This window comes from Cyanistes caeruleus, chromosome 13 (genome assembly GCF_971803275.1).
Source record: "Cyanistes caeruleus chromosome 13, bCyaCae1.hap1.1, whole genome shotgun sequence".
In the NCBI taxonomy this organism is placed as follows: domain Eukaryota; kingdom Metazoa; phylum Chordata; class Aves; order Passeriformes; family Paridae; genus Cyanistes; species Cyanistes caeruleus.
In genome coordinates this window covers 19,477,280-19,504,464 of record NC_141713.1, presented here as the reverse complement: position 1 = coordinate 19,504,464, position 27,185 = coordinate 19,477,280, and the positions used below count along the sequence as shown (strand labels likewise).

General features: G+C 43.8%; 1 protein-coding gene across 26 annotated transcripts in view; it reads right to left on the bottom strand.

The window, feature by feature from the left end:
- MYO9A (myosin IXA) overlaps positions 1–27,185 on the bottom strand; it is a 171,924-nt gene that overhangs the window by 34,967 nt on the left and 109,772 nt on the right. For all 26 annotated transcript variants that reach the window (XM_086848501.1, XM_086848505.1, XM_086848504.1 and 23 more), the window contains 6 exons: positions 25,572–25,706; positions 12,734–12,855; positions 11,583–11,724; positions 10,681–10,876; positions 6,204–6,323; positions 1,708–1,783 (listed from right to left, as the gene is read on the bottom strand). In XM_086848501.1, coding sequence (XP_086704627.1) covers positions 1,708–1,783; positions 6,204–6,323; positions 10,681–10,876; positions 11,583–11,724; positions 12,734–12,855; positions 25,572–25,706 — 791 coding nt within the window. The remainder of the gene's footprint in view (positions 1–1,707; positions 1,784–6,203; positions 6,324–10,680; positions 10,877–11,582; positions 11,725–12,733; positions 12,856–25,571; positions 25,707–27,185) is intronic.

Sequence of the window (27,185 nt, the reverse complement as noted above, 5' to 3'; positions counted from 1 at the left end):
GTAAATAAACACATCCTCCTCTTTGCCTGGGTCAGGAAGAGTTTCCCTGCTTTTAGAACATCCCTTTGCTGAGATAATTGAAATATTTTGAGCTACGAAAATGTTGGCAGCCAAAGCTCCTTTTAGATTCCTAAAGTGCCTCCAAAGCTGGAGTTGGGCAGTTAAGAAAAGCCCTGTCCCAGTTCACTGATGTTCTTCATGTAGCAAAGGCTGGATAGAGGAACTGCAGGAATCCTCTTATCTACAAGGGAAGATCTCCAAAGGGACAAAGTTTCACATTACGTTATCTTGAGGGAAACTTGCACAATCAGAGGTGCTGGAACGTCACCTCTGGAGACACCAATCTTCCCTGCTTCGAGTGCTACTGAGCACCGAGTGTCATCACAACCCAACCCGCCAGAGCCCCAGCAGCTGCAGCATTAGAGAAAGGAAAGGAAGGTGGCAAAGACTGAGGTGAGGACAGCCAGGTTCCTTCCCAGGACAGGGTGACACTGCTTGTGGATTTCTGCTCAAACTCGAGAAGTGGCACAAATTTATGAATTCAATCCCACCATTTTAAGTAAATCCCATTCTCTCTAACCACTGAAATGGACTTGTAATGATGTGAGAACATTCAGTTCTCCTTCAGGAGGGTGTCACTGCCTCTCTCAAAGGGGAGGAATTCGGAAGAGGAAGGACATTCTTCTAGAAAAAAAGGAACTATGTGTATCTAATTTTTGTTGTGGCTGTTTGGCATTAAAGCTATTAAAAATGAGCCTTTATAACATCCTTGAAGGATATTTAATTTTGTGTGGAAGGGAAGCAACTGGGATGCAAGAACTGATTTATTGGACACATTTCAGGAGACAAGACTCAGACTCCTCTTGACTTGTTCTGGGCTTCTCATAAAGACACGCTGGAATATCTGCAGCCCCAAGCAGTGGTTGCAGGAGCTGAGGGTGCTCCTTCCCCAGCTCAGAGGGAAGCAGAGAGGCACCCTATGCCTTCAGAGGGGTATTAGGAAAATCAGACCTCCTGGGATGTGTGGAGGAATAGCACAAGAGTAGCTGAGAAAAGGATCAGTGCCCAGACATGCCTTGGAAATGAAGACTTTGGCTTCACAAGCAAGTTAATTCTGGAACGGGAATGAAAAAGGCTTTGCAGAAGAGGCACAGATCTGTATCTCAAGTGTAGATCTGAGTCTCGTTCAGTAGCTGCTTAAATGGTCAGAAACTTCAAGGAAGGAATTAAAAATAAAAACATACATAAAATCTGTAAAAATCAATCAATTTTGAAGCAAATGTGCTTTTTTTTTCCTCTTGAAAGCAAGCATTTGGCAAAGTACCATCTCAAACCCGTACCTTCCAGGTTTTCCACATTCCAGGGTGCCTGGAGCCACCACATGCTGCATGCAGTTCTGCACCCAAACCTGTCCTCCTTAAATGACTATTTCCTTGATATTGGCACATTCATTCATTTTTTAAAGCTTCTTCTCCCCTCGTAGTACACCCACCACCACCAACTGCTGCCTCTGTCACAGGAAACTTGCTTTCCCTGACTGCTGCTCAGTCGGGAAAGGTGTTTAGATCCCATCATATGGCGGAGAAAGAACGAAGAGAAGATTGAAAGGCGAGATGGGAGAAATGTCAATACAGCCATTTTTAGGTACAGACGGTGCCCTCCCACCCCAGATCCCCGGCCATGCCAAGGTGAAAGCAGAAGCCTTACCGTGGGCTCCTCTCGTTGATGGTGTTGACTCCCTGGAGGTCTGAGAGCGGCGTCCGCGGGCTCTTCCGAGTGATACCTGAAGCAGCACATGAAGAAGACGTTTCCAGCTGGCTCACAGCCAACAGACAATTAGCAGAGCCATCCCCACAGACAATTAGCAGAGCCATAGCTGAGCCCTGACTGTGGCGCCGAGCGGCGCAGACGTGTCCTGGCACATGCCGGGCACAGCCAGGTGCCAGGGATGCCATCGCTCCCCGGTCCCACCTCCCTGCCAGAGTCATCACCCTTTGAGTAACACTGTTTGCTCCAGCCTCTAATTCCCCTCCCACACACACATGGGGTGCTTCAGGGGCACGCTGTCCCTGCCAGAAAATGGGGTGAGGGAAGGAGCTAATGGGGGGGAGCAGCCACTCATGTTCCCTGTGTCCAAGAGATTCCCGAGCTTTCCACTGTGCATGGGATAACCCAGCTGCACGGGCAAAACACCTGGACATAATTAGAATGCTTGAAAAAATGGGCATTTACTCCTTAGACACTTCTCTCCCTCCCTCCAAATATATGGACATGTGTAGCAAGTAGGAAATACTTTATACACTATTTCACAAAGGCTTGATTGCCAATTGAGCCTATATCCTTTGATACCTGGAATAATTTATTTGTAATAAAATATGTCTAATAAAACAATATATTAAATAAAGTATCTATTTTATATTCAGCCAAGGAAGCTGCCATACATGCTTACAGTAGCAGCTGTTGTCTTCCCCGAAGTGGAAATGTTTTGTAACCAAGCACTTACGAAGACAATTTTTGTAGACAACAAAACACTTCAAGTCACCAAACCACAGAAATGTAAAGATCTGATAATGTGGAGTTTGACATGAAAACAGCTGAGCAATTTTATAACTGTCTCAAAATCACTGCTGTGAGACAGGAAAAATCACAGCTCTCACCACAGCATGGGGAAAAGGTGTTTTATTCTACCCTGAGACATCTACAGTGGGAAAAAAAAGGGAAAATAAAGCTTTCTAAAAAGAAAAAAGTCTAAACTAGGGTTTGTAGCAGGACAGGAGGAAGCAATGGCATATCCCCTCCTCCCCATATTTATAATTCCACTATTTTGTGCAGCCCAGGTGCTGAGCTGAAAGATGTCCTGGCGATTTGTTATTCCGAAAGATGAACACAAAGCAAATACTCTTAGAGCTGAGCCCGTCCTGCTGCTCTGAGCCTGGAATTCCTGAGGAGAAGCTGAACTCCTACCAAAGTCAACGGTGACTTGAACAGGACATTTACCGCCTTCCTTGCCCTGGTAAGGTGTTGTAACAGCTCATCTTGAAGATGAACAGGAGAAGCAGTTCATCTTGAAGTGGGCAGAAGATCCCTGAAAAGGTTGATGGTCCACCTGATTAAGTTTTTGCATCTAAAGGTGCCCAAATATTCTGGACATGGAAATGCCAACAAAAGAAAATTTGAGGGTGTGCTCCCCCTCTTTGAACCCAGCCTGTGGTCCAAAGCAGGACCAACCAAATCACTCCTGCTGAGGTCTGGCATCTCCAGCACTGGAGGTTTTTGGAAAGCATGGCAGGAAATGCATCTGAGTGCTTAACAACACCCAAGCTCAAAATCCTTTTCAATTCTGCTTTTTGCCGTTTAAGCCATTTTTGGTTTACATTTCTTGTCCTAGGAGTGTTCCTGTACCTCTTTCAAGACTGGCATTTCTGTGTCCAAAGTCCTGATTTAGAGCACAGAAACTCAATTGTAAAAAGGGAAAAATGGGAATAACCAGGAGCCTGCTTAAAATGTTGCATTAGTAATTTGTGTAGCTAGTTTTAGACTAAGAAAGCATCTAATGTCTAGCTGGATCTATTTTTAATATAGATTAATATATTTTAATACGCTTGGATATTCCCCTGTTAAGGCCCAGAAGGCTTTTCTTGTCTAAAGGAGTCCATGAAAAATGGGATTTCACTGGTATTTCCAAGATTTTTTAGAATATCTTTTTGGAGCAAAATCTGTCTTCCTACCATTCCCTGCACTCCCCACCAAAGAAAAGGTCCAAAACACTTTCCAGCCCAACAAGTCAAGCTGAAGTGATGAAGACAAGGTTGTATCAAATTATCCCTGCATCCTTGCATTGCTCAGGAAAAGGGAATTTCTATTTCAGGCTTTCAGGTAACATTTAAACTGCATCATGGTTCTGCCAGCTCAGCACCTTAAGTGACTTGTTGACTGACAAAGGTCACAGTGCACAAGTTGGGTTAAAGAGAATTGCTTTAGATACACCAAGTATAAAGACTTTTCTACCTTGTGCCATCACTTGGCTCTTTAAAAAAGCAATATAGCCAAAAAAGCTGACATGTTTCTTATTTCTGGGAAATAAAGGGGCTTTTTATAAATAGAAGGTAAAAAGGTCTTAGACTTCAGCTGGTGAGTTGCACCCGGCCTTGAGGATTGTGTATGGTGAATATGGGCTATTAAATAGCAGGAAAGAACAATGTGTGAATGGCAACAACCTCTCACTCCCTTCATCCAGCTCAGATACAGCCTGATCTGCTTTACACTTCAGGCAGAAAATTATTCTGATTTTTCAAGCACATTCCCCATCCTTCAGCCGGAGTGTTTCAGCAAGATGGACTGATTTATCAAACAGGTCTTAGCTCTTGTTGAGAAGAGTTTTGGATAAGCCCTGTCTACTCCCTGTGGGTGAATGTCAACCAGCAGAGTTCCAGTCTTGAATCAGAGGTGTCTAAACCCAGTGCCTTGCTGTGGAGGGACTGGTGGGCTCCATGGCTCCAGGGAAGCAGCTGATGGTAAGGGAAGGGTGACCAGTTGGCTCCAGAAGCTGAACACCAAGGGACCTACAGGGAATCTCAGTAAACTCATCAAACCAATTTGTTTCTCTCTTTGTTCAGAACTAATTGCACAGTTCAAGACAAGGAGATGACCCTGGTTCCTGTCTCAAGGATGATGTGGATGTATAAGCTCATCTGACTTGTGGGAAAAGCTGAGTCCCCAGGGCCAAGCTTGCCTGTGGGTGGATTCTGAACCGGAACGCTATGCACGCCCCAAGCCCACCTCAGCTTTCCAAGGCTGGGAGCCTGGGGAAGCAGGAGCACACCCCATGGGAAGGTGGAAGGATCTCTGAATGCAGAACATGAATTACTCATTTGCCTGGTCAGATGCTAATTCACAAACTGCGGCAATGCTCTTCTTCTTAGACCCATTGGTTGGATTTATCCTAAGAGATCTCAAATTGTGTGAAATAGTCTGTGTTAGTGAGGTTTTGAGGTGCTGAGCCCAACATTGAGCTCAACTTCCTGCTTCCCACTAAATTAAAGCTCTAAGTATCGCTTGAGTTGTATGAATTTCCTTTTTCCCACCTAAGGAACTGCAAACTAAACCCCTCAAAATTGCCCATATTGTTGAGCCAACCTAAGAATTAAATTGATTCATTAATTGCAAGTAAAACTACTCTGCTGATAACCACTTTCCTTTCCAATCGTTTCTTAGTAGTATCAGTAAGGTCCCTTAGCATGACACCACTTAATAAAATCTAAAATCAAATAAAATTTAGCATCACTCCTTTTTATTTTTCTTACAGCAGCATTGGGAACTAGTAGGGGAAAATAATGTAGTTAAATTAAGAATGAAAGCCTAAATTAAGACCTAAACCACCATTGCTCCCCCAACCCCACATGCTGCAGGAAGCACAGACATCTGATAGAAGGTTTCTAACAGGAAACCCATATTTATGAAGATTTAACATGCACCTACTGTACTTACCATGCTCAGCTGTACAAAAAAAAAGGTAGTTTCCACTTACACCTAAATTTCATGAAGTTTAAGCAAGTTGGGCTGAAGCTTTGCCCATGCAGAGAAGCTCTATTTCTGTCAGCTTTAACACACAACATGAAGGAAGAGAATAATGGTAGGAAAATAATATATCTAAACATGAGAGCACCAAATATCTATTTAAATATAAAAATGAAATAGAGTAGTGCAGGCAAGAATGTCCATGTTGTCATGCAGGATGAGTTTATTACATGACAGAGGAGTGAAGATGAAGAAATGGAGACCAAGTGCATCATTCTGTAAAATAACATTGACAATGCCTCTGTTTTAAGTAAAAGCCCTGGGAGACATTATTTTCACAAGCTAAAGATATTTCTGAAATCCAATGAAATCCAAATTAAATTGAATTCCAGCTGTACCAGCCTTGTATCAGGAATATTCTTTATTAATGTCAGCGAGTAAACGGGGAAATTGCCAGCAAAATGATTTTTGTCAGATCTCAAGAGATACGGGTTTGCTTTTAATTTGACTCTTCCAACTCTACCTAATATTTCCCAATAGGCTCAAAACTGCTCTAAGGCAGCTGGTTTGATCATGGAGCACTCCTCAGGCCTGTTTTTTATCCTTTCTACATGGAATGCACCTGGTTTCCATTTCTGGATGTGTGAGTGTGGTATCAGAGGGGAGGGCGGGTGGTGGAGCCTTACTGTACTTCTCCTCCTTGCACCTCTGCAGGATCTCTAAGCTCCTCTGATGAACTGGGTGGTGGAGAAAGCTAAAACTATCCACACTTTTCAAAACCGCACATGGCACTGCATCATCATGCCCTTGGGAAGCAAAATAAAAACAAAAAATAATGGAGAGAAGAGAAAGATTTTATAAGCAGAAATCAGGAGAGGGGAAGGAACAAGCCCGAAGGAGCTCGAGGGTCACGCGTTTTTGCGCTTGACACAATTTAACTGCGGTTTCCTCCACACTGAGCTGTGGCACGGGAGCAATGGGCTGGACTACATCCCAGTCCCAATTATAATCCTCATTAGACAGAGCATAAACACTTAATAATCACTCCAAGATCACTTGGGTAAAAAGAGGATTATTAGATAAATCTTTACTTTTATTAACTTATTTTTAAAGTCCTTTCCATGCCTCTGCCTGGTGTTACCCACAAATCCCTGTCCAGATGCTCCATGACACAACCACCTGGAATTCTCATTTTGCAGTGCTACGTTTTGGCAATTAAAAGGAAAAACAGAAATTATTTGCATTAAGCAGCATTTCCATATTCCCTGAAGGCAGAGAACACAGTGTCTGGAGATCGGCAGGATGGGTTTGGGTTGGAAGAAACCGTCGATGTGTGTCCAGGAGGATTTCTGATGCCCAGCTGTGAGCAACAGGGTGGCGGAGAGGTGACGCCAGTGACAATGTACCAACACACAGAGCCTCTCTACCATTGTTGGCCAAGCCCAGGATGTGCCACACTCCCAGGGAGGTAGGTGTGGGGAGGTCACCATGGAGTCACTTTGTGCCAGCATCTACAGCAGCATTTCATATCAACACATCAAACCGTCGGAAAGGACTGGTCTGCATTTCTGCAGGAACACGGTCAAGGAACGTCTTCCTCACCTTAACACCAGTGAGACCTCAAACACCAAGCTTTTGGTTGCTGTCACCTTCATTTGGCAAATGCAGTCTTTTTTATTGATTATTTTGAGGGCAGTAGGGTTGTTTTTTTTGTGATCAGCTTCAGGAATAAATCTGCAGAAGCCAGTGGGATTATTTTTAAGCAGGAATTATCCAAGGAACAACCTTTGTTGGCCAAATCCAACTGCAGAGCCCATCGAGGACAGGCACAGCCTCGAGACCACAAAACCTTCATCAGAGCAAGGATATAGGTCCAGCAAAACCAAGTCTCTGCAGCGTAGTTTGTATGAACAGCACCATTTTTTCCATTATTGCTAAGAATTAGAGGGTTTTGCATAATAAATGTGTATTGATGACAGCAGAAAAAGTCAATCATCCAATTTTCTTTCCTAAAATGCTTGACAGTGTTCCTTTAATCCAAGTTCACAAACAAATCCAGTTCTAACACGCAGTTCTATTGGACCATTTCAATCCTCATTGATAAACTTAGTGATAAGAAGAATTAAAAATCAAATTATTGAAGAGTTCCACCCTTCAGCTAAGTACAGCTTGCCTGATCCTGGCTTCCTTCATTTGAGGAGTGTTGTAAGAAGCACTGTAAGAAGCATCACTCAGGCAGAACACAAAGGTACCAAAGAAAATTCACTGTGACACCACTTTGCTGCTCTTCACCTTCAAGCTAACGAGGACAATCACACAATCACCAAAAGCTGCACTAGGAGGGTATCAGGAGCACAAGAAAAGAAGAGTCCCCAAAGCCAGCAAGAAAAAATGCTGATTATCCTTCCAGAAGCATCTGCTTGGCATAGAGGAGACAACTAAAAGGATGATGTGGAAAGGAAGCAGAGCAAAAATTCGCAGAGCTGCTTAGACATAAGCAAGGGATTTTTCCAGAAAATCCCTGTTGGGTATTGCAAGCATAAAAGCACAAGGAGATCCAGTTGGAGTTCAGACAAAGAGTGCAAAGAACCTTTAATTAAAAGAAGCATGTTTTGGGTATTTCCCTGCTCCCTCACTTCACCTGCCTGATGGATGGGGAAAGAACCTCAGAAACCAAGAAGAGGCAGCACATCTTGAAAAAATATCTGTACAAATATTAAGTGTGTACATGTGGATGACTGTGTGAGAGAGGCTCTTCTTACTCCACCATCATTTTGTCAGAAGCTCCACATCTGTGAAGGTAGATGCTCAAATCCGGCTAATTAAAGCCATCAAGGTTAGATAAAAAACAAAATAAACCTCCAACATGTGCTGCCTTTGGTTCTCTTGTTCTGTTTATCAAGATGGGAGAATTTTACTGATACTTTTAATAAACTCACAAATGTTTTCTGCCATAGAGGCAAAGCATCAATTTGGGGCTTTTCTGCATTATTTTGGAGAGAAGAAGGGGAATTCCAGCATCTGGCAGTGGATGGATCTTGCCACACCAGCCCATCACACTGTCCTGACACTGGCTGAGCCTTCTGCCCGTGTCTACCTCTTCCACAGCCACCGGCTTTGGTGACAGGATTTTGGAGGAGGACAACAGAACAGGGGATGTTCCACACCAATGGCTGTAAGGTCACACCAGCAACAAAACACTGAAAACACTGCTACTGATCTCAGCTTGCTAAGTGTGACCTGGGCAAAGTAGAATCCCAGAATGGTTTTGGGTTTTGGGTTGGAAGGGACCTTAAAAATCATCCAGTCCCACCCCGTGCCACGAGCAGGGACACCTTCCACTACAGGTCGCTCCGAGGCCTGTCCAGCCTGGATGGTCATGCTTGGACATGGTGGGTAGCTCTCCAAGAGGGCAAGGACAGTGATCCCAGCTCTGCCATTGCCTGTAGGCTAAATTTTCTCCACAGATGAGGTGTACCTCAGTGTGGAATTCAGATTTAGGTAATCACCTCCTACTAGTGCTGCCTGCATAATGGAGACTTTCTCATGACTTTTTCCCAGATTGATGCACATAGAAGCTCAGGGTATAAATGACCTGAGGATTGCTGTAAAGTTTAAGACAAACCTTATCCAGCTTTCTGAGGGGTTTGGTTTTCTTTGACTCAAAACCCAGAGGGTACAAAGCACAGAGCCATTTGAATACAGGCTAAAGGACATGGACAGATAATGGAGCAGCACCATGAAAAGGTTTAGAAATTCAGCCATAACCATGTATTGGTTAATTTTGGTACGGAAAGAGAAGGTGATGCAAGAACCGAGTCTCAGAATTGTTTCAAGACCTCCTGGACTCATCCAGTTATATCTATATATCTATAATCATGTACGTAGGATCATATCTATTGTATCTATTGATATAGATAGATATAGAGAGATATAAGCAAGTTACCACTACAAACTCTGGACTGAGAAGTGGGAGTGAGGAGACGAGCACGGCAGTGTACAGGACCAGTTGCCAGAGACACAGAAGCGAAGCAGGGCTTGAAATCAGCTCTTAGTTCCTGAGATTGAATGATTTTTTCTTATCTTCCAGATTACCTCATTTGAGTTCAGCCTGGGGTTTGTTCAAGATGAAAATGCAAAGATGGATTTTGGAAACCACCTCTTTGGAGTGGCCTTTCTCCCAATGCCAAACATCTTTGCCATCTCCCTCTTCAGTTACTCTGACCAAAAATGCTGCCTTGATGTGCCAGACAGACCCAGGCTCAAGAGAATCGGCTCTTATGCTGCATCCAAGAGGTGTCAGAGGAAGAACCTCAAGAGCTGAAAGTTGATTTTTTTGCCTCCTGCTCTTCTTGGGATTTGCTCCCAAGAAAATTTTAATTCTGCTTGAAGAGTTTGCATCCCTATGCTCTTTGTCCCAGGCTCCCTCACTCTCCACGATGCAAATCTCACTGATTACAAAGTAATTCATGATGCAGCTCTGCGTTTAATTTTAACCCAGCTGACATTTTCCCAGCTGAGGCTCTAATTCCATCACGGATTTCAAGCCCTCTTGTGCCCAGAAATGAACAGTAATAGCTTGTACCCGTCTTTCCGAAATTGCTTTACGCAGAGAAATGGTCTAAAGGCACAGTCAGGTCTTGCCTGCCACAGCATGATGATGCACCATCACTTTCCTTTAATTTAATGCCCCTGTGATCCGTAGTTCTGGATGGCTGCAAAGGCATGAATTTTGCTAGACAAGAGATATGCTCTCCTGCAGCTGAAAATGTGAACAGCTTGGAAAATGATAGGAAGATTTATTGCCTTTTTTTGTTTCCAGATGTAACCAACAGTTCAAGAATTATTATAAAAATAATTTGCTTTTTTTGCTGGATAATTTATTTGTCTCTGTTTGAATGACTTGGGTTTTTCTATCCATGCATCCTACAAAAAGGAAAAATTAAAGCAGCAGTAAAATGAAAATATTTCCTTATGATATGTTAAAATCCAAATGGTACCTTTAAATGTGACTTCCACGAGAAACCTACCTGTTATTTCAAAGAGTTTTCTAATAGATTCAGAACTCCTATTAAGTCAGGCTACTTAAAACACAGTAATAACACATTAAACCCAAATTGCCAGTGGAGAACAGGCTCCAGACCAGGTGATGAGCACACGTACCAGTTTTCTTTTCCACGTATCGTTTTCCAGCCTCCCTAAAGGCAACCATAGCCCTGAAAAAGGCCCTCAGGACGGCCCAGCGGAAAACAGCCACGGGATCAATCCCGATCATCCCACAGATAAAGGCGTTCTTGCTGCTCCGCAGGAGAGCAACGATGTCTGGGCGCATGTGATCCGTGTTCTTCTCTCGGAAATCCTAGGGAAGGAGGAGGAGGGAAGAGGAAAATAAACAATATCCACACAGTAATCCAGGTAGGATCTTCCAGGCTATCTCTGGGCCAGCACAACTATTGAATCCTGTTTCTTTTTTCTCTCCTGCTCCCGTATCAGATGGCTCTTGATGACCATCAGCTCTGATGCTTATCACGTGCATTTCTTGCATCAGAAAGAGGATGAGAGATTTACAGCTGCAAATCCTGAGGCTGTTTCTCACACAGGCTCATCTGATCACCAGAATTCCTTCTGTTAATAACTGGCATGAATAGAAAGAGACAACTTTGGAATCATTCGTGTGGGATTCCAGAAAGTACCTGTGGCAGTGGGATGCTGAGACCTAAGCACATATAACCTGTATTAAAAGTGGCTAATGATGAGGAAAACACTGGGTTTTCTAGACAAACCAAGCCCAGAAAGGCCACCAGACACCCAAGTTCAACTTGTCATTCAGGTGTAGCACTGAGCTCACTGCATATCCCTAAATTCTTCCCGAAATGCTCACGTGGAGGAAAACAGGAAGATCCTGTCCCTGTCACATTTTCATTTCCCCAAAAACTTTTCTCCTGGCCATCCCATCTTCTTGGGCCAAGTCCTCTCCAAAACATCTCTGTGGAGCCTCTGGGGCTTCCCTTCCCAATCCCTGATTTAGATGAAAGCAACTGCCAGGGAACAGCTGGGGGACAGACCTTGACTCCGTACTTCACTTTGCCCGCGTAGTGTTTGATGATGAAAGCTGGCTCCATCACTGCTGGGAATTCAATGTAGGAGTTCCCTTCGTGCTGACGCTTGAATTTGTCCAGCAGTGTCTGGTTTGTGGCTTGAGGAAAACTGAGTGGAGAGAATTGAAAGGAAGAAACTGTAAACCCAACGGGAAAACTTTTCCACTTCTTTCTTGTCCACAAAAGGGAAAACAGAGACATTCTGAGCTTCCACTTCTCAGTCTGCTTCAGCAGAGCCTCTTGGTAAGAGAAAGCCAACCCTCCATCCTCAAACTTCATGGAAATCTGCTGCATGGGAATGTATTTCACAACTTTACCCAATTTAAGTTGATTTATCCCAGAACAGTATCACTGGGAGAGCATCACTGCTGCTCTCCTGTCAATGAGACAAGAAGTGGGGGAGAAATCTGCAAAGGCAAATGGTGGGAGAAGACCTCATGCCCTGGCCATGTGTATCTGAGGTGACCTCAGCAAAACCACCTGGCCTTTCCCTGCCTTTCCCAGGGAGGAAACTGGCACGAGCATCCGATGGGAGAAAGGTTCTACTCCAAAGTTTCCACACCAAGGCAGCCCCAGAAGCCACATGTTCACCCAAGAACTTCTCCTGAGACAGATGGATTCAACCAAGGATGCAAACCTGAGCCAAGTTCCTGATGCCCATAAAACCCTGTGGAAATGCAGCCCCTATGGACAAGTGTCCTCACTTCACTCTGGTTCAATTTTTACCAGTAAACTGATAAATCCACCTTATGTCTCAATAACAGCACCTACACATCCTGCTTCAACTCATGGTCCTGCGTTCAGCACCTTCACGCTGTCACACCCCAAGAGATAGGGAAAGAAATGAAGAGAGAAGCAAAAGAAACCTTTTCTCTTCCTTTTAATAGAATAAATTCTGGAAAGGAATTTTAATTATTATTTTTAAGGCTTTTTGCTCAGCTGGCTGATTCTCCACTCTGTGTGTTGCCACCTCAAAAACAACACTAGAAACACCAATCAGCCCAGAGAGCTATTAGCACCTTTCTGGGAAGTTGTTTTTTTCCCAGAAAGCTGAAGAATAAACACATTTTAACTGAAAAACCAAATTTCATTTCCAAAGCCAGCATTTTCCTACTCACTTGCTTTCCTCATCCAGCAGGTGGAGCAGCCCCGTTGGCTTCTTGCTGATCAGGTTGATGCAGCTGGAGTTGTCTATGTAGTCAATGTTGTGCCAGCTAATTCCTTCTGCTCTATATTCCTCCTAAAAAACCCCAAAGCCCCACAGATGACATAATGATGATTTGGTGTAAGCAAAAAAAAAAGACAAAATCCAAAGGCTTTTGTGAAAACTGATACACTGTTTACCAAAACAGACATCCTGTAAATAATGCATCAATGCTTCCTGTGATTCCAAAGAAAAAGATAAAGAACCTCTGGAACGACCTCAAACAAAACGAAGCACAGAGCATTTCCCAATTTCAGGTGCACCAGAAGTTTCTTTGGACATGGGGTGGCTGTGTGGGGGTCCAAGCCTGCCAAGAACATCCAGCGTGGACTCCCCCTTTCCTTTTCCTGTATTGCCTCTTAATCACAGCACAGTTTGGGCTGGAAGAGACCTTAAAGCTCTTCTTGTTCCACCCCCTGCCATGGACAGCAGCAACTTTCACTAGCCAGGTTGCTCCAAGCCCTGTCCAACCTGGCCTGGAACATTTCCAGGGATGGGGCAGCTGTAGCTTCTCTGGTCACCCTGTGCCAGGCCCTCACCACCCTCACAGGGATCAATTTCTTCCCAATATCCATCTAACCCTGCCCTCTGGCAGTGGGAAACCATTCTCCCTTGTTCTGTCCCTCCATCCCTTGTCCCCAGTCCCTCTCCAGCTCTCCTGGAACCCCTTCAGGCCCTGGAAGGGGCTCTGAGCTCTCCCTGGAGCCTTCTCCTCTCCAGGTGAGCACCCCCAGCTCTCCCAGCCTGGCTCCAGAGCAGAGGGGCTCCAGCCCTTGGAGCATCTCTGTGGCCTCCTCTGGACTCACTCCAGCAGCTCCAGGTCCTTTTGATGCTGGATCCCAGGGCTGAGGCAGCTCTGCAGGTCAGGTCTCACCTGAGGGGGGCACAAGGGCAGATTCTTCTTCCCATGCTTTGGGATCTGAGGGGTTTTGGGGTTCCCAGTGATTGTGGCTGAGGCATGTGGAACTTCCCACCCATCAAAGTGTCACACAATTTGCATCAATTAATATTTAGCATTCAGTTGCTGGAAGGAAATTGTGCTACAATGCAGGAATTACACAGAAAAAGCAGCAAAGCTCCCTTTCCTGCTTCCGTATCTCCCGCTATTCATGGCTGCTGCTATCTGGGCTAACGAAGAGACCCCCAGCTAGCCAAAGCCACTGCTCCAAGACCAGCAGAACCACCACCCTCTACAGTAAAACTGAGGATCTGCCTTCAAATTCAAGCTCAGGCAAAAAATGCTCTTCATTTCCACCAAAATAGTTCTAACCCTTTCTCTCCTACAAAGGTTATCTCCCCTGAACATGCTTGCAACGGATTACTTCAAGAAGTCTTATGCAGAATTATTTTAGGGCATCTAAATGAAAGTAGAGTTTAAAAATCATATTTTTTATCATATGTTTGAGGACTTGTGACCCCATGTCTAACATGCATCTTACTCCATGTGTTGGACAAAGTCCTACTGATCCAGCTGCCTTTTTACTTCTCTATCACAGGACATTTTGATGTCAGAATTGAAGATAAAAAGGAAACAGGTTTCAAAAGCCTAATAGGATGCATCTTTCCAACAATAATCAGATTCATTATGATTGCTGCCTCTGTCTTTATTTTTAATATGAACAAACAACTTTAAAAGAAGTATGCCCATCCTCATCCAAAATGAACATGAACTCCACAGATATTCTTAGAAATAAAGAGCCTGAAGAGCTTTGAGACGTTTCACGAGGAAATTTTTTGCTAAAATAACCCCTAGAATGTCTTGATTTCAGTATTGGAGACATTGTATAATCTTACAACAACAATACAGACAAATAGAGCTGTGTGTGCTGCCTTAGAAGGAGTTTCTAACATCCCTAAAGCCTTTGGGATTACAAAATATACAACATCCCATTGGGAAAAAGAAATTCAGAAAATAAGGAATGGCTCTGTATTATGAATTTTGTTTTCTCCTTTTATTTTTTAATCTTTTACCTTCACTTCTGGCTGAGCAACCAGGACACAGCAGAACCTCACAACAACATTCTCAAGTCCCTGCTGAACTATAGGCAATGAAAAATCACAAATTGGATTATAACTCATGGCACTTCCAGGGCAAGCCAGGAAAAAGCTTCTATGCAGCAATCGTAGGCTGTGTATCTCAGAGCAGGCATGAGCTGCTCCCGAGGGATTTCCCAGAGAGTCACTGGGATTCAGCACCATCCATCAACTGCCTACTTCCAACAGCCCCTTAATGGACTGCAGGGTCCATTAGGCCCAGCTTTGCCAGCTCAGGACTGCTCAGGAGCATGTGGTGAGCAATAAAACCTTGGTGTGATGAGCCAAGAGCAGCATTATTTCAGTGGTGGCAGGAGGGTGTTACCAAATTTTATATTTATTATCATGACTCTTTGTTGAAGTTCTTGTTGGGGGGCTTTACATATTTTGCCCCAAAAAGCCCCATAAATCATGTAGAGTTTTACATCTCCACACATCTAAGCTGAGAAACCATCGCTCTAGAAGGCCTCCAGACACCCACAATTCCACATGGGACACTCAGCAGCTGCACAGCAAATGTGCTGTGAAACTCCTCTGGCCACACAAAAAACTTACACTGCTGCTGGGATCAGTGAAAAAGCACTAATCAGCAATGCCAGATATGGAGTTTTTAGAAATAGTCTAGTAAATGACCAAAAAAGACCAGAGTCTGAGGTCTCTACTTCTCTGGACTAATTTTCAGCGGTTCCCCAGACCTGATGGTCAGTCATCAGGTCCCTCCTGCCTTCATTCCCTTCAGCTGTGGGATTTTGGCTATTTCTCCCTCCTCTGCTCCTTCTTCCTCTGAGCTGGGTCAGAAACACTCACTCCCAGGCTCTGGGGTTCTCCCCTCCCTTCCATCCCCCACACAACCTGTTCCCACTCTGGCCAAATGGGAAGAGGGATTCAAGTCATCAACAAACAACCTTTTCCACAATAACTCAGAGATTTGCTCTCGTTTCAAGACAGGCAGCAGGAACTATTCCAGAGCAACTGCTCCAAAGCTTAAATGAAGATAAATTCCCCTTACTTCTTTTTTCCTAGCATTTTCCCAGTTTTTCATTTGGGATTGCCTTCAGAATCTCAGCTCAAGGGATACAACTATGGCTTTGGGATGGCCTGATGTAATTTCTGCAGAACACCCTGCACACTGTCCACAAAAAGACAGAAGCTAGAGAATAAAATCATTGCTGTCTATTAATTAAACTGCAGTAGTTAATATTCCTTATGATTCCTATATTTGTTTTCCAATGACCATCTTCCTGCAGAATTCAGGAGATATCCTTACAAGCTACCTCCAAAACATTCCTTCATCTGTGAGTATGACAACAAAGCCCCTGCCATCCTTTGATGGATGCAGGGTCCTGGAGCACTGGAATATTAAGGAATTCCATTCAAACAACATGAGGTTTCCATTTAACAAGACAAAAACAACATGAAACACTTTCAGTCCAATAAAAAATCAAAACCAAAAACACCCTCAAGCCAGAGGTTGATTAAAATCACCTTAAATGCATACCTTGATTTAAAACTAAGTTTTGTTTAGGCCCGCATTCAAATGTCCTATTCCTGGAAGATCATCTTTATATTAAGAACCAAATTGTTGACATTGCCACTATCTGCAAAAGTTTCTAGTGCAGTGAAGTCCACAGACCCCCAGTTTTGGCATCCTTTCTTGCAATAAAAACTTAAGGATTTACTCCTCCCATCCCTGGATACCTGAAACCTGATCTGCTGGAAAGTGAAGTGATGCAAGTTCACTGGAGAGAAGAGCACTGAGCTCCCAAACTTGGCAAAAGAAATGGAGCAAAGAACTGAAAAAAGACATTAAGGGTTTTTTTCAGTGTCCAGCAGCTTCATATTTTCATTTAATTATTGGGTGAGATGCTACAGATTGTTCTCCAGGTGACCTCTATGGACCCCATGAGGAAATTCCTGCTTCCCAAGTGGGAATTCAGAAACAACTTTGCTGCCCTAAGCATGGAGAGAGACCTTGGCAGTATGTCAGCACAGGGTCACTGAAGGGATCTGAATAAAACACAGTTTATGATGCTCATATATATTAAGAAAAGATATAAAATGGGGATGCAGACTTTGAAATGCATGTGGAATATGAGAGTAAATCTTTACTCTCACGCAGTGTTAGCTGAGGCAAAGCAGCATGTAAAATTTGGGGTACCAAACAGAGTGGGGCAGAATATCCAACATTTTTAAGTAGGAAAATTACTGGAACTCTAGGAAAGGGGAAGCTGTTAAAACTCTGTTAAAGAGAAACTCTGCCTGCCTACACTGACCCAGAGCACGAATGCTGCCCATGGCACAGAACAATGAATTTAAAATTAAAACACACATGCCGTGCATCAGGAAAAACCTTCCCAACTGGGCTGCAAGGCCTGATGGAAACCCTCCTGCTAGGAACAGAAATATAGTGTAATTTTATAGTTGGAGTTGTTGAGAACCAAGTCCTGTTATCTCTACAGGAGTGTTGGACCATTTCTGTTATCAGGACTTTATTTTGGTGCTAAACCAAACCAAAACACTCTAATCCAGGGCAGAATTAGAGATTTCTTTATCCTGAGTGGGAGAAAACACCCACAAGCCAAACAAAACCTTGGAGATGCTGGAAAATGTCTTTACACCTCCACATGTGATCATCAATTACTCTGTACCCAGCCACAGTCATCAGTAAATAAACACAAATGCTAAAAAGTGTAACTAGGGGAGAAAAAGTTAAAAATTATTTTTAAACTCACACTTATCTAGACAGGATATCTGTGAAAAATATGGTATCTAAATAAGATATCTAAGCTCCCTTTGGAGTATCAGGGTTCCTGGGTGCTGCTGCTACCCAAAATCATGTGGTAAAATTCAGAGGTGGGGAGGGAGGGACCAGGCTTGAAAAACTTCAGAGAAGAGGAAATGCAGAGATTAAATGAAACTGAAGACATGATAAAAATACAAACTAAAAGCCATAATAAATTCCCTGCCAGTCTAAAAGCACAAAACTCAGGGCTTAGGAAAGTGAAGTCAAAAGGTGGTGAAAAGCCTCATCTAAAGACAAAAGTTTTACCATGATACGTGGAATTTGTTGCCCTATCATGGGATATCAAAGATACAAATTTTCCCATGATTTAAAGACGTCTGGAGGGCTTTGGGCATCCATCCACACGTCCTGCAAGCCAAAAGCCCTGAAAATCCCTCAGTGTTTCAGCACCCTGGAGGAAGATGTCTCATCCCACAGGGCTATTGCCATTAGTCACAGTGAGAATTGAGAAACAGCCCCTAAAATAAGATTCACAAACCCCAAGAGCAGCAGAAACCTCCACCAACTCATTCTCCTCCTCCCAGGCAGAGCTAGACCAGATCCAGGAGCTTATCTACTCCAGCCTTTCCCTACCGAGGCATAGAAAAACCTTGTTTACACAATGAAAATTCCCAGATTAAAGTGAGAAATCAACTGAAAAATCCCTTTTCCCAGCGTAACTCCACGTGGGAACATTTCCCACCGTGCTCCTGTCATAAAAGCTCCTGTAATCCAGATCCATATGATCAACAGGCAGCTACTTTTGGATGTCTAAATGTATATATTTGGCATAAAAATTCCCGACAACAGAAGGGTGTGAAATTCCTCTCTTCTTGCCTTGAACACCATCTGCTTCAGCTTCAGGCTTCTTTGCAAAGTGAGAAACTAGAAATTAACCCCCCTTCCACATCCCTCACTATTCCTAGATGAACTCCCCAGTTTAAAATAATTCCAAAATATTTTTGTATCGTACGTTTAAAAGGGTCGTTGTTATATGAAAAATTTAAGGAGCTAAACCTCAAAAAAGCTCTTTTCAGGCTATGTATGGACACATTTGCATCCTAAAATCCATCCTGGGGAGCTTGGGAGAATTTGTCCACAGCTGGAAATGGCACCAAGGTGTGAGAGAATCTCCCCCCTAAGGATTAATCCATCCCATGGAGGATTAATCACTTGTTTTACAAGTGGGCACTGTGAGCCAGGCCCAGCAGAATCATCCAGGTATCAACTGATGATTAAAATGAGTTTGGTATGATAAATCCATGGGATGTGGAAAGTTCCTAAATTAGTGAGACAAACGTCTGGTCCTTAGTCTGCCTGTGCTGCAGACAGGGTGGATGCCACGAGTTCCCGACATCCCTCCAGGAAAAGATGCTGAGCCCGCTGGTTTCATTTAGGAACGAGGATTTTTATGTTTGTTCTCAATTTCAGTAGAAAAGGAATTTATACACACAGACATAAATATAAATATATAACAGATATATATATTTTAACCATGTGCTCACAGACACAACAAGTATAAATACTTAACCATATTCTCTATGAACACATGATTTATAAACAGGTTTTTAAGGCCTCCTCTGTCCATGATAACATGAGGGCAGTGCAGGGGAGCTGATGAGCCTTCCCTTGAAGCCAAGGTCCTCCTTGAAATTGTCTTCTTCCATGTGATTATTTCAGCAGCACCTCAGCAAATGCCACGTGAATTTGGTTTTATTCTGAGGCTGATTCTTCACCCACCCTGATAACCTCCCCCCTGCTGTATTTAGGCAGATTTGAATTTACTGGAATTTGGACTCTCCATCATGAAAGTGTTTTTTAAACCAGCAGGTTCATCCCAGAGAATCATGTGCTAGCTCCACACAATCCATCTCTGAGCTCAAATCAAGCTCCCTGAACTTCAGTGGCAACAGGGTTTCAATCATAAATTCTATTTTGCTCTCAGAATAGGCAGAATTGGGTTTGCACGGTTCAGCTGGCAGCACACACATTGCCACGATCCAATGGGCTCCCTCTGTGGAAACATCTTCTTCCCAAGCTGCCCTTACACAGCCAGGAGAAGCACAAGCTTAACATTGCTGTGTGATCTGCTGCTGGATCAATTCCTTTAATTTCTTGTGATCAAAATTTAAGAGGAAAAGAAATATCTGCATCTGTTGGCACCTTGAAAGATGGATCAGAGTTAGGAGATGTGAAGGAACCTCTGGAGTGGTCATGGTGAGCACCAGACTGGTCTCTGAGGCTGAACATCTCCTCCCCTTTCCAGTCCCACTCCACACTTGTGTCAATTAACACACTCCCAATCCCAGTCCTGACACAGTAAGACAATTTTTAGGTTGGTTGAAGTATTTTAGAGGCTTTTGAAGATTTCTTGCTCATCATCTTACTTAAGAGGAGAGGTCACATTGCACAACTGTATGAAAACCCACAAACAGAAGCACAGAATGGTTGGGTTGGAAGAGACCTTAAAGATCTTCGTTTCCAAGATCTTGTGGGACACCTTCCACTAGCCCAGACTGCTCCAAGCCCTGTCTGACCTGGCCTTCAACACTTCCAGGGATGGGGCAGCCACAGCTGCTCTGGGTCCTCTTCTAGGGCCTCACCACCCTCATAGGGAAGAGTTTTTTCCAAATATCCCATCTGACCCTGCCCTCTGGCACTGGGAAGCCATTCCCCCTTGTCCTGGCACTCCAAACCCTTTTCGTACCATTAAAAAATAATTTTTTTTTATCCTGGTACAGTCTGTGCATTTATTTAGCCAATACATCTGAGTAGGAACCACAATCAGCAGAAAACATCATCCACCTGGAAAAATGAAGGAACCAGCTCAGAGGAGAGGAAAAAAAGCTCAAGGGATCATGGTGACTTGGGAGAGGGATAAGGGCACTGGGAGAAAGCACCTGTGACTTGGAGAGTTACAAGGAGCATGGGCTGAGGGATGGGTTTGCCAGATGCAGCACTTCCTTGCACTGGGATTAAATTAAAGTTTAGGAAATTACATATGAGGAGAGTTGAAACTGGATGATCTTTCAGGTCCCTTCCAACTCAATTTAACCCATGGGATCAGAGGATATACAAACAATGTAACAGATTAGGATATATCCTCTCACATGTTGTACATTATGTATTATATTTATATATTTACTGCTCATCATCTGGAGAAACCCAGAAACAAGTGTGTGGCAAATGAAGCCACTCAGCCCCAGTCCCAGCCATGCAACATTCATGGAGTCAAGGGTGCTGGGAGGACACGAGACAAAGCTCTGGGGGACTGACAATGGATCCCAGAATCACTGAGCTTGGAAAAAACCTCCCAGACCAACTTGTGCTTGATCCCCAGCTCATCACCAGCCCAGAGCATTGAGTGCCACGTCCAGGAATTCCTTGCACATCTCCAGGGATGGGGGTTCCACCTCCTGGGCAGTTCCAGTGCCTGACCACCCTCTCCATGAAGAAATTCCTCCTGATGTCCAACCTGAACCCACCCTAGCACAGCTCTGATCAGAGCAGTCCTTCATTTCACTAATGTGCTTCGAAATCTTCCTACCCTGCAGACACCATTTAAACAGCTCTCGGCATCCTGATTTTTATTAGTATAATTTATGTGCTCCAAACACCGTCCTCTTCCCCCAAACGTGAGTTGCATTCGATGGCGTTCCGCCAAATAATAAATCAATAGCTTGTGCAGCTTGTTCTTTCTCCACGGGTCATGTGGCCTGCAGCTGACAGCAACATTTCTCAGAGGACAGCCGCTCTCCCATCTCCAAGGAAAACAGAAATTTGAACCGAGCCTCCCAGGCCTCAATGGTTGACTTCTGATGGTTGGCTCTTGCCTTCAGAGGCAATAAGGAGGCGTTAACGCCTAACCAGTGATGAGATACAGAAAAAACTCTGGCTGGAAGGAAAGGAAGAGTGCTCCAAGCAGTAGAAGAGAGACCCTTTTTCATAGGTTATTTTAAATTTAAATATTTTAGATTTTTCAAATGCTTTTTAAAATTAATTCACTCCCACATTAATTTCTAAATGTAATATTTAAGTAAGATATCTAAACTCATTTTGGAGTGTCATGTTCCCTCAAGGCTGTTGCTCCTCAGAATCATGAGGTGAAACTCAGAGGTGACTGGAGGTAGTGACCAACCTCCAAGACCATCAAATCACACCTTTAACCAAACACCACCATGACTTAGTCCAGACTGTTGGATTTCTCCACCTACTGCACAGGACCAGTAAACCCTACAGACCTCCGTAACTATTTATGGAGCTTTGGATGGCTGAGCAAACATTCCATAGGATGCATTATCCTGATGAAATTCTGTTTTTCAGGCTGAGCAGGCTGAGATTTGCTGGCTGGGACATCAAGCTCTCCAGGGACCCCACCAGAAAATAGACTTCACTGAATACCTGAGCTCCTGCCAGTTGATTGTATTCCAAATTCTGTAGGTTTTCTCAGCCCCAACCTTGGTTATTTATCGATTTTTTAAAACAATAAAAGCATGCCCTTGAAACTGAGGTTTGGTGGGTAAGCAAAAGCTGGAAAAAGAGGTAGAAAAGAACTTGAATAGCAAAGACCTGTGGGATGAAAAGCTGCAGGATGAGTCCTCAACCTTTGCAAAGCATCAGCTGGAACAGGGAAAGGTGGGTGAGGTGGGGAGAACCAGAAGCGCCTTGGTAGGGATGGGGGAAGATTAGTGAGGACGAAGATGACAAAGTTTGGAGAATGGGATATATATAAAGAAATAAAAACTCATACTCCAGGCCCTTAAACTGCCAAAGACCTGGAAACTTGGAGGAAACTCATCATGGGTGGTATGGTACTGGTGACCTCCAAACTAAATCTTCATCCATGCAATGCCCTAAAAAAAAAATGAACAAAAGGCAAGGTGCAATGCAAAAATGCTGTTTTCCTCTTCCAGAAGCACCTGGGTGTTCTCTGATTTTCAGGGCTCTGCTCTGGGCTTATCTGCTGTGCACAGGAGGCCACTTGAGGGCACAGAGATGGAGCTGGGCCTGGGGACAGAGAATCGCTGCTGAGGTGATGCTCTGACAGCACCCAGTGTGTCCCAGAGCAACAGGGATGTGTCACCTGAAGCCACCAGCCTGAAAGAGGAATGGCAGAGGAGTCCCCATCCCTGTGCTGCCCAGAGCAATGAGGCAGCAGCTGAAGCCACCAGCTACAGCCCCTCACCCAACCTCCCCACAGGAACCTGTGAGATACCTGGGGAGGAGGAGAAAACCACCTTTGCTCCGTGATGGGGCAAGGTCACAACCCTGCCATAGCCACCTTTCTACATTAATAAATGGATGATCACCGATCTGGATCTGGGAGTAGAGCAGGATTCATAAAGTCCTTACCCTTATCTTGTGGTCAGCTGCAGGAGAGGAGGTTGCTGCTGCAAAAACCTTTGCAGCCCCTCAGCCACAGCACAAGAGCAGCTGGATTTTTGGGAGACACCAGGCTCAAGATCGAGGATGCCTTGGTGGTTGTTTGCAAACCACTGGAAATAGTGTCATCTTCAGACAGAAGGTTTAAAAAAGATTCACCAGACACACTGTATTAGATTTCACCATGGAGAAAAAAGGGGAATAAAGGTAAAAAAAATCCTATGGTTCTCCTAGAGGACTGTGGTGGGTATTTTGGTTTCCATAATATCAACAGCATGTCATGGCAACAATTCCATCATGGCTAAATGCAGTTCTGGCAGACAAATTCTATTAGGATTTCAAGAAAAATCCTTAGTGATTATTTAATTTTGTTACTAATTTTTTTGGCAGAAGCGTCTGGGTATCTCAGCAATCTCTCTTCAGCCTCCTACAAACTTTGGGGAGCTGAGGATTCAGAGAAGGATCTATCCATTTCAGATCCCCATCACCAAGACATGAAACAAACCTTTATAAAGACACAAATACCTCAGATAAATTCACATTTTGAAGTAACAGAACTATTTTACTCCCTAGAAACACATTATTAACTCCCTGGTCTTCATTTGTAGACTCGTGATTATCACTAAAAAAACCTTTGGGCCAGTGAGGAAGGAAGGAAGAAGACCCAGGATCTGAATATGTGTCCTTGAGTTTTCTTTCCACCAAATCCACTCCTCCACACGCAGCCAGAGCTCCAGGGAAAAGAAATGGTTAAATTATCCAGTTAATTCACTCAAGGATCAGCGCTCGTGCAGCTGCACAGATTACATGTATTTATAGACTCAATCTATGCCAAGATGTCTGAATTTTCCAGCAGCAGAGCTCGCAGTGCTCCAGCCAGGATCCAGGAGGATGACGTGCTCTGGCATTAAGAACTGGAATGGGCCCTTTGCAGTTTGATGGCTCCACAACTGCTCCTCATATCCATACAGCAAACACGGACTCCAGCAACTTCACATGCCTGACAGATTCCCAGGAGAAAACTAATTATCTCTGAAGCTGCTCCAAGAAGAATTAGGGATTGCTACGCTCAGGACCTCTGTATATCCCCCAGGTTTGGGGGAGCACTGACCTGCTCACAAATCCCAGCCCAGTAACAGGAATTCCCTCATGGATGATGGCATCTTGGAGGAGGCTGCTGAAACTCCACCTCAAGGAGGAATCGTCTGTCTCCAGCTTTCAGGAAGGATCCTCCCTCCCTGAGTCTCTTCTAGGAAGTGTGTGGCAGCATTTATAAAAAATCCAGCTGGTTTGACTTTGTGATAGTCTCAAAATTTGCATTTTTATGGTGGACAATGGGAAAATAATCCTGTCCTTAGGAATAGATAGGTCTTCCAATACTTGGAGCATCTATTGAGTAGGGTGCACCTGCATACAAAGGCCACTTAAAAACTCAAATTAAATGGCTTTGAGCAGCTCTGCTCCACCTTATTGATCAAAACTAAAGAGATTAAACCATCCAACTCATGAGCAAACAATCCCTAAGTGACACACTCAGGGATATATTACTTGTTTTTAGAACAACCTCATATTCAAGGCAGCTTTTTCTTCTGCATTTTCCAGTCTCTGAGAACACTGGAGGAGCCCAACATGAAACTATCGGGATTTCTGGGAAGGGCTGGGTTAATTCTGCAATGATTATAGGGAGGGTTCCCCTTGGCCTCCCCCAAGAAGGATTTCACCTGGAGAGAGGATATGCAGACTGTCATGTTAAAAAAAAGGCATTTAGAAGCTCTCTAACATATCTCCTATATTATACAGCCCAATAATAATTGTCCATCCATGAAACAACACACAGATGTTGAAAAGAAACTTCCAGTCTTCTTGTCCTGCTGGTTGGATAACGAATGGAGAAGAAGCCTCCACCCATCTAAACCATTTGGTGTGTGTTACCTGCTGGATTGCCGTCTGTGTTTTTGTTATCTCTCTTAAGTGCATTAATTTGTGGCTGGAAAGCAACACCCTGTCTTAACAAACATAAAGCAAAGCTTAAAGTTCAGCCTTTCCTAATCTGCCAGGGCTATTGGAGGTCATAATGCTCTCAAATCTGACCTTGGGGAACACATCAGAGTGACATTTCCCCTCCCTCCCCACAAATCAACACTGGAAGGCAAAAAACACAGTGAGATTGGGGTGGCTTTTTCTCTAGACAACAAAAAATAACTTTTATGTGATACCAAATGGCATGACAGCATGTCCAGGAAAAGGCAAGGAAGGAATTGCTCATTCCTTGATGAGACCTCTGATCACGTATCAAGGAGACAACAGAGCAGTGGTTAAGGTCTTCATGATGTTTTTGGAAGCCAAAATGTTTATTTTAAACCAGCAAATGTCTGGCTGGATTTTATTTTACAGGTGGAAGTTGGTCATAAAGTCAATTAGAAGTTAAATTTGAATAATTCAGTGTACACTCCTTAACAAAACAGAATTAAAGGGACAATTTCGGAACTTTATCAGGGCCACAAAGTCATGTCAACACTCACTGGCATCAGAGAGTAAACATTTCTGGACTTACCTGTTCCAGTTTAAAGATGTGTTGGTTAAAGTAGTGCTGCAAGCGCTCGTTGGCAAAGTTAATGCAGAATTGTTCAAAGCTATTGTTTTCATAGTCTTCAAACCCAAAAATATCAAGCACCCCAATGGATAAAGTCTGCAAGGAAAGTAAGAGTGAGGATTAGAATAAAATCATGTGAAGTGGATTATCTGTACACAGTACATAATGAAATGCACACAGGTAGAAATCAATATACCAAATAGCAGGAATTTTACTGGAATTGTTGATATTGTACCATCTGGAAGACTCCTCCAAATCACAGAGACAACATGTAACTTTAGATATCTGGACAAAAAGGCTTGTTCTAAGAGAAAAGACCCTTTGTTATTTTTTTCTTATTTACAAACAAATGGCTATCTTTGAAGAAACCTCAGCTCTGTTCCAAGTTATTCTATTGGATTTAAGAGTATTGATCTTCAGAAGGGCAAAATGAGGATAGGCTTGGGAAACAAAGGCTTGCACAGTGAAGACAACCAAGGTGAGTGCATTGTCCAAGCAAACCTGCTCCAGCTGCAAATCTCAAGAAGAAATTCCTGCACATCAGGGCTTCCCATGGAAATAATCTTTAGTTCTCCTGGTGAAAACTAAAATGGCATCACAAATAAAGCATCCACCTTGTTTGTCAGAGGGATCAGATGATGGACTGATGCTTGGGAGCACCGAGTCGCTCTTGCCTCACTGAAAGGGAGGAATTAATGCAAAAATAATAATGCTGCTGAAAAAGGAAGCCCAAAGCCCTGACTAACACCTGGCCCCAACTGCTGGCCCAGCCCTGCCCACGTGATCTTCCCCTGTGACACCTGGCTGGATCCACATGGCTCTTCTGCACTCTGGCACCTTTTCCCACCAGCTCCCGGCAGTTTGGGGTGAGGGAAAAGAGGAGACACCTCTGTGCTCCTTCAGTTCATGGGCAAGAGAGGTGTAAAGAGGGACCTACCACAATTTTTTTTGGAACCTGTTGGCACTATGAGCCCTACATTCTCTCTAACTAACCTCCAGAAGTTCACAATAGGCAAGTTTTTTTCTTTTATTAAATCCATAATTCATAATGTAAATTGCAGGATTTGGTGAGTTACAGTTCTAAACAGCATTTTTTTCCCATCACTTTGATGATTTTGTGAACCTCAGTCATATCTCACTCCAAGCTTTTCCCCAAATTGAAGGGCCAATGTCTGTTTGGTCTCTAACCTACAATTACCTCTTGAGATGCTCATCAAGATGTGGGTGCACCAAGGTTTCCTGTGTTGGCAAACGAGGTCCATGCTGTAGTGAATTCCCAGCTTTGCACCCTCCTGGCCCCCTCCCCTCCCCAAACCAGCCAGGCAAGGAGAGGCAGTGGACTTCTGGCCAGGCGTATGCTGGCCCACAGGCGAGTGCAATCCATCACCTCCTGGCTCAGACTGTGCTTCCCACCCTTGATGGGAGTAGAAAAGTGTAACTTTCTCCTTTGTGTAGGTACTGGCTTTCATAAAACTTGAGCCTTCTGCCTGTCAGATGGATTTAGGAAACCCAGAGGAGGGAGGACATGGGGATGTGTCAGCAAATAATCCTCATCCACAGAGGGAGCCAGGGTCA